This window comes from Diorhabda sublineata, chromosome 11 (genome assembly GCF_026230105.1).
Source record: "Diorhabda sublineata isolate icDioSubl1.1 chromosome 11, icDioSubl1.1, whole genome shotgun sequence".
In the NCBI taxonomy this organism is placed as follows: Eukaryota; Metazoa; Arthropoda; class Insecta; order Coleoptera; family Chrysomelidae; genus Diorhabda; species Diorhabda sublineata.
The window spans coordinates 2,696,436-2,704,466 of record NC_079484.1 but is presented as its reverse complement, the minus strand read 5'-3'; the positions used below and the strand labels follow the sequence as shown (position 1 = coordinate 2,704,466).

The following is an 8,031-nucleotide window of genomic DNA, read 5'->3' as shown; positions in this document are numbered from 1 at the left end:
TTTAGAGATATTCCAAATTTAGTCTTGCAGACTTGCAAATTGATGCAGAAACTTTGTTTTCCTAAAGTTTTTATGCCAAAACCATCAGCATTTTAGAGATATTCCAAATTTAGTCTTGCAGACTTGCTAATTGATGCAGAAACTTTGTTTTCCTAAAGTTTTTATGCCAAAACCATCAGCATTTTAGAGATATTCCAAATTTAGTCTTGCAGACTTGCAAATTGATGCAGAAACTTTGTTTTCCTAAAGTTTTTATGCCAAAACCATCAGCATTTTAGAGATATTCCAAATTTAGTCTTGCAGACTTCCAAATTGCTGCAGAAACTTTGTTTTTGTGAAGTTTTCAATGCTAGAATCATCAGAGCATCAGAGATCTTCCAAATTTAGTCTTGCAGACTTGCAAATTACTGCATAAACTTTGTTTTTGTGAAGTTTGGATGCCAGAACCATCAGCACTTCAGAGATATTCCAAATTTAGTCTTGCAGACTTCCACATTGCTGCAGAAACTTTGTTTTTGTGAAGTTTTCAATGCTAGAATCATCAGAGCATCAGAGATCTTCCAAATTTAGTCTTGCAGACTTGCAAATTGCTGCATAAACTTTGTTTTTGTGAAGTTTGGATGCCAGAACCATCAGCACTTCAGAGATCTTCCAAATTTAGTCTAGCAGACTTGCAAATTGCTGCATAAACTTTGTTTTTGTAAAGTTTCGATGCCAGAACCATCAGCACTTCAGAGATATTCCAAATTTAGTCTTGCAGACTTCCAAATTGCTGCAGAAACTTTGTTTTTGTGAAGTTTTCAATGCTAGAATCATCAGAGCATCAGAGATCTTCCAAATTTTGTCTTGCAGACTTGCAAATTGCTGCATAAACTTTGTTTTTGTGAAGTTTGGATGCCAGAACCATCAGCACTTCAGAGATCTTCCAAATTTAGTCTAGCAGACTTGCAAATTGCTGCAGAAACTTTGTTTTTGTGAAGTTTTAAATGCTAGAATCATCAGAGCATCAGAGATCTTCCAAATTTAGTCTTGCAGACTTCCAAATTGCTGCAGAAACTTTGTTTTTGTGAAGTTTTAAATGCTAGAATCATCAGAGCATCAGAGATCTTCCAAATTTAGTCTTGCAGACTTGCAAATTGCTGCATAAACTTTGTTTTTGTGAAGTTTGGATGCCAGAACCATCAGCACTTCAGAGATCTTCCAAATTTAGTCTAGCAGACTTGCAAATTGCTGCATAAACTTTGTTTTTGTAAAGTTTCGATGCCAGAACCATCAGCACTTCAGAGATATTCCAAATTTAGTCTTGCAGACTTCCAAATTGCTGCAGAAACTTTGTTTTTGTGAAGTTTTCAATGCTAGAATCATCAGAGCATCAGAGATCTTCCAAATTTAGTCTTGCAGACTTGCAAATTGCTGCATAAACTTTGTTTTTGTAAAGTTTCGATGCCAGAACCCTCAGCACTTCAGAGATATTCCAAATTTAGTCTTGCAGACTTCCAAATTGCTGCATAAACTTTGTTTTTGTGAAGTTTGGATGCCAGAACCATCAGCACTTCAGAGATCTTCCAAATTTAGTCTAGCAGACTTCCAAATTGCTGCAGAAACTTTGTTTTTGTGAAGTTTGGATGCCAGAACCATCAGCACTTCAGAGATCTTCCAAATTTAGTCTAGCAGACTTGCAAATTGCTGCATAAACTTTGTTTTTGTAAAGTTTCGATGCCAGAACCATCAGCACTTCAGAGATATTCCAAATTTAGTCTTGCAGACTTCCAAATTGCTGCAGAAACTTTGTTTTTGTGAAGTTTTAAATGCTAGAATCATCAGAGCATCAGAGATCTTCCAAATTTAGTCTTGCAGACTTGCAAATTGCTGCATAAACTTTGTTTTTGTGAAGTTTGGATGCCAGAACCATCAGCACTTCAGAGATCTTCCAAATTTAGTCTAGCAGACTTGCAAATTGCTGCATAAACTTTGTTTTTGTAAAGTTTCGATGCCAGAACCATCAGCACTTCAGAGATATTCCAAATTTAGTCTTGCAGACTTCCAAATTGCTGCAGAAACTTTGTTTTTGTGAAGTTTTCAATGCTAGAATCATCAGAGCATCAGAGATCTTCCAAATTTAGTCTTGCAGACTTGCAAATTGCTGCATAAACTTTGTTTTTGTAAAGTTTCGATGCCAGAACCCTCAGCACTTCAGAGATATTCCAAATTTAGTCTTGCAGACTTCCAAATTGCTGCATAAACTTTGTTTTTGTGAAGTTTGGATGCCAGAACCATCAGCACTTCAGAGATCTTCCAAATTTAGTCTAGCAGACTTGCAAATTGCTGCATAAACTTTGTTTTTGTAAAGTTTCGATGCCAGAACCCTCAGCACTTCAGAGATATTCCAAATTTAGTCTTGCAGACTTCCAAATTGCTGCAGAAACTTTGTTTTTGTGAAGTTTGGATGCCAGAACCATCAGCACTTCAGAGATCTTCCAAATTTAGTCTAGCAGACTTGCAAATTGCTGCATAAACTTTGTTTTTGTAAAGTTTCGATGCCAGAACCATCAGCACTTCAGAGATATTCCAAATTTAGTCTTGCAGACTTCCAAATTGCTGCAGAAACTTTGTTTTTGTGAAGTTTCGATGCCAGAACCATCAGCACATCAAAAACCTCCAAAATTTATACTTGCAGAGTTTCAAATTGTTGCAGAGTCTTTGTTTTTCCGAAGTTTTCAATGCTAGAACCATCAGGGCGTCGGAGTTCATCTGAATTTAGTCTAGCAAACTTGCAAATTGCTGCAGAAACATTGTTTTTATGAACTTTTTTGGCTAGAACCATCAGCACTTCAGAAATCTTCTAAATTTAGTCTTGCAGACTTGTAAATCCTTGCAAGATGTAGTAACTAAAATGCTGCTTCAATATCAGCTGAGCTTCTATCTATTATCATAATTTTAAATCGGTCCATTCGAGCCCAAATGGAGAATGAGCAAAGAACGGTGATTTTAACAATTTTCGAAAAATACTAAAAGGCTTAAAGTTTAGTTTGTTTGAAATTTGCTGGAACATGTCATACTCCACAGTCCACAGAATCCTGAGGGTAAACGACTGGGTTCTCGTTGTTTCAATACCCGAAAGTCTCTCCCAATAATGGAATAGAAATCGTAACAGAACTGTATTTAAAAATAAAATCCTAGTTAATCGGTTAAACATTATTTATATTTGGAAGTCGATGTAAAATTTCACAAATACATCACCAACCTTCACGGCTTAATATACTTTTGTGGATGACATTCATAAAGGTGACATTTCAATACACGGAATACCATCGATACGGTTCTAATTACTATGTCGTTAAGTGAACTGTGAACACATGTGTTAATCGACATTTTTTTTTAATCGCTTCATTACGGGAACTAGAAATCCTAGACGGACTCCTTTTGTCTGTTAATTTCCACGTAGAAGCGAGGAAAAGTCTAAAATCGTATTTTCCTTTGAAACTTCTTGGGAATAGTTTCTTGGAAATAGAATAGAAAGAAATTTCTAATTTTTAATTGGCTTTTGACCAGTCCAAACCTCCTTTTATCGTCCTGGTTATGGAAGACTAATAAAAGCCCGAAAACTTGTATCAGATCAGATAAATTAGAGAAAAATTTGAGAAATTCTGTAATAGTGTTCACACTGACCGTTTTGGAGCAGTAAGAAGGTTTTATTTCTTCTTCTTCTTCTTAATTTCTTTCTTTTTCTTTCTACCTCTTCATGTTAAAGGCTTGTTCGAGTTGAGTAACTGCTTGAGCTTCTTTTTCAACTGCTGTTTCTATCCTGAGTCGTTTGTTTGTCTTTATTCTTTCTCTTCGAATCCTGCTCTGTCTTCCTTCCTCGACGTGGTCCAACTACCTCTTTGATTTTGTCTAGAAACTGAGTCTTAATTGCGTCCAATTATCCTTCTTTCATCTCGAGGTTTTTGAAGCGATTGCTTTGGTTAATTTTCGCTTATCTTCCAGATTTTATTTTGTGTTTTCTCTTTAGTTTTGTGTCTTATAAATTAATATCCAGCTTCTGTTCGGCCTTTCTCGACGTCGTCGAACTGTCTGAGTTTTCCTTCTTCGTTTTTAGTTTTAAATTGTTTCATAATTCCCTTTTTTTTCTTGTTTTATTTCCTATTTTTCTTAGAAATGTCATTTATGTACTATAAATTGAATATGTTTTTCTACTTTAGTTAAATCACAAATATAAACGAAAACAAAAAAAGAAGAATCACCATTGTAATTCCCAAATTATGTACAAAACAATGGAAAAAAAACTGAGACGAATCCTTGACGCTAGAATTAGTGCAGGTCGATTTTTACCTATAAAAGAGTTATTCAAACGTGTCATCTCATTCTAACTATGTTTTCAATTTAAGTAACTACTTTTTAAGTGATCAAAAACCGTAAAAATGAAGGGAATATTTATTTTAATCGTAAGTAAAAATTAGTTATACGTCCAGATATTTATTATCTATCTAATCATTTACCTTAAAATATAATACCAAATTTTATTTTTGATTTAATCAAAAAAACATTTATTCGATTGGAAATCGATTAGATTTTTGGAAAACCTCGTATTTATGTTCACAGTTTTTCAATAAATTCACTTTGTACATTTTTACCAAAAAATTTTTAAACTTGAAACACTTGAATATTCTTTGTAAACAGTTGGTGTTTTTGAGGTTAAAAAGTTTGTAATGAATGTTTAACGTATTTTTTACGTCCTCTCAATTTCTTGAAGATTTCAATGAGACCCATTTGCAACCTCACCTTCTTCAAATTGATATCAGATCTCATATAAATAAAATTTTTGTTAAAAACCCGTTTTGGCATTTAGTATTTCTGTTATAATGTAAACCTAACCTAAATCAAATTCAATCACCTGCTCCCAGTTGACTTTCGAGTGGCTGCACTCACAAACGCGCCAGTGCGTTCCTAGCGGTGTTGTCGGGTTGTGTGATTTCACCTTATAACCAAATAATTTTCAAACTTGAAACACTTTGGGTCTATGGTGTTTTTGATGTTAAAAAGTTTGTAATGAATGTTTAACGTATTTTTTACGTCCTCTCAATTTCTTTAAGATTTCAATGAGACCCATTTACAACCTCACCTTCTTCAAATTAATGTCAGATCTCATACAACTAAAATTTTTGTTTAAAACCCGTTTTAGCATTTAGTATTTATGTTATAATGTAAACCTAACCTAAATCAAATTCAATCACCTGCTCCCAGTTGACTTTGGAGTGGCTGCACTCACAAACGCGCCAGTGCGTTCCTAGCGGTGTTGTCGGGATGTGTGATTTCACCTTATAACCAAATAATTTTTAAACTTGAAACACTTTGTAAACAGTTTGGGTCTATGGTGTTTTTGATGTTAAAAAGTTTGTAATGAATGTTTAACGTATTTTTTACGTCCTCTCAATTTCTTGAAGATTTCAATGAGACCCATTTACAACCTCACCTTCTTCAAATTAATGTCAGATCTCATACAACTAAAATTTTTGTTTAAAACCCGTTTTAGCATTTAGTATTTATGTTATAATGTAAACCTAACCTAAATCAAATTCAATCACCTGCTCCCAGTTGACTTTGGAGTGGCTGCACTCACAAACGCGCCAGTGCGTTCCTAGCGGTGTTGTCGGGATGTGTGATTTCACCTTATAACCAAATAATTTTTAAACTTGAAACACTTTGTAAACAGTTTGGGTCTATGGTGTTTTTGATGTTAAAAAGTTTGTAATGAATGTTTAACGTATTTTTTACGTCCTCTCAATTTCTTGAAGATTTCAATGAGACCCATTTACAACCTCACCTTCTTCAAATTAATGTCAGATCTCATACAACTAAAATTTTTGTTTAAAACCCGTTTTAGCATTTAGTATTTATGTTATAATGTAAACCTAACCTAAATCAAATTCAATCACCTGCTCCCAGTTGACTTTGGAGTGGCTGCACTCACAAACGCGCCAGTGCGTTCCTAGCGGTGTTGTCGGGATGTGTGATTTCACCTTATAACCAAATAATTTTTAAACTTGAAACACTTTGTAAACAGTTTGGGTCTATGGTGTTTTTGATGTTAAAAAGTTTGTAATGAATGTTTAACGTATTTTTTACGTCCTCTCAATTTCTTTAAGATTTCAATGAGACCCATTTGCAACCTCACCTTCTTCAAATTGATATCAGATCTCATATAAATAAAATTTTTGTTAAAAACCCGTTTTGGCATTTAGTATTTCTGTTATAATGTAAACCTAACCTAAATCAAATTCAATCACCTGCTCCCAGTTGACTTTCGAGTGGCTGCACTCACAAACGCGCCAGTGCGTTCCTAGCGGTGTTGTCGGGTTGTGTGATTTCACCTTATAACCAAATAATTTTCAAACTTGAAACACTTTGTAAACAGTTTGGGTCTATGGTGTTTTTGATGTTAAAAAGTTTGTAATGAATGTTTAACGTATTTTTTACGTCCTCTCAATTTCTTTAAGATTTCAATGAGACCCATTTACAACCTCACCTTCTTCAAATTAATGTCAGATCTCATACAACTAAAATTTTTGTTTAAAACCCGTTTTAGCATTTAGTATTTCTGTTATAATGTAAACCTAACCTAAATCAAATTCAATCACCTGCTCCCAGTTGACTTTCGAGTGGCTGCACTCACAAACGCGCCAGTGCGTTCCTAGCGGTGTTGTCGGGTTGTGTGATTTCACCTTATAACCAAATAATTTTCAAACTTGAAACACTTTGTAAACAGTTTGGGTCTATGGTGTTTTTGATGTTAAAAAGTTTGTAATGAATGTTTAACGTATTTTTTACGTCCTCTCAATTTCTTGAAGATTTCAATGAGACCCATTTGCAACCTCACCTTCTTCAAATTAATGTCAGATCTCATACAACTAAAATTTTTGTTTAAAACCCGTTTTAGCATTTAGTATTTATGTTATAATGTAAACCTAACCTAAATCAAATTCAATCACCTGCTCCCAGTTGACTTTGGAGTGGCTGCACTCACAAACGCGCCAGTGCGTTCCTAGCGGTGTTGTCGGGTTGTGTGATTTCACTTTATAACCAAATAATTTTTTTTGTCACAGTTTTCTTGAGATATATTTCGAAAAAAATCTAATACAATATTCGTCGCGGCATATAGTTCGAAAGTTGTGTTTTTTTTTCCGAAAAAGTTCTCTTACTGACTATTAGAAAAATCAAATTTTATCAAAAATTGATATTTTCCATTTAAATACATTTTCAGGCATATCTTCTGTTCCTTGTCATACTCTCCCGATGTTCGTCACTTCGTTTCCATAATCCTCTATGGGGTGGGGGTAGATTCATGGAAAATACCGTCGGTATGGGCAACGGCGTCGGCATGGGAAGCGGCATCGGTATGGCAACTGGTGGCGGTATGGAAAGTGGTGGCGGTATGGAAAACGGCGGAGGTATGGGAACTGGTGGAGTTAGAGGAGGTGGTAGCGGTTGGGGAAGTGGTGGCGGATGGGGTAGCGGCGGCGGTGGGGGCGGAGGCGGCGGTGGAGGCGGTAGCGGATATGGATGGGGCGGAGGATCTGGATTCGGAAGTGGTCGTGGCTACGGATATGGAAAATGAAATACTCTATACCAAATAGAATGTTAGATATTTATTCTTTTATATGATTTGTGAAAATAAATAGTATCTTGATGAAAAGGATTCGTATATGATTATTATTATATTCATTATCATACCTTTTCAAACATCGAATTATGTTAATTTACGATGTTAAACCCTTGAACACTCCAAGAAGAACAAAGATGATCCGGAATAGTCACGTTTAAATAACCTTTTCTTTAGATACTGCAAATAGATTTAATAATAATATATTTAATAAAATCTTCATTTATTTGTTCATTAACCTCAATTCCTTTGACGACAAGGCATAATTTTTGATATATTATAAAATGCCGGACTAGATTATACTATTTAACAAAATGGCGAAACAAGCAAGCAAGCAAAGAGAAGCCAACTACCGGAAGATCAACAGGCAG

At 34.9% G+C, this 8,031-nt stretch overlaps 1 protein-coding gene across 1 annotated transcript; it reads left to right on the top strand.

Annotated features, from left to right (window-relative positions):
• Window positions 1–4,363: 4,363 nt before the first annotated feature.
• On the top strand, window positions 4,364–7,693 carry LOC130450505 (uncharacterized). Its single transcript, XM_056788936.1, has 2 exons — window positions 4,364–4,445; window positions 7,262–7,693. The coding sequence occupies exons 1-2, from the start codon at window positions 4,422–4,424 to the stop codon at window positions 7,613–7,615; spliced, it is 378 nt and encodes a 125-aa protein (XP_056644914.1). The 5' UTR covers window positions 4,364–4,421; the 3' UTR covers window positions 7,616–7,693.
• Window positions 7,694–8,031: the final 338 nt, after the last annotated feature.

Bases quoted from the DNA above. Each gene is read 5' to 3' on its own strand.
- LOC130450505 (XM_056788936.1), top strand. From the start codon at position 4,422: ATGAAGGGAATATTTATTTTAATC. The intron at 4,446-7,261 runs GTAAGTAAAAAT...ATACATTTTCAG, and splicing joins AGGGAATATTTATTTTAATC to GCATATCTTCTGTTCCTTGT.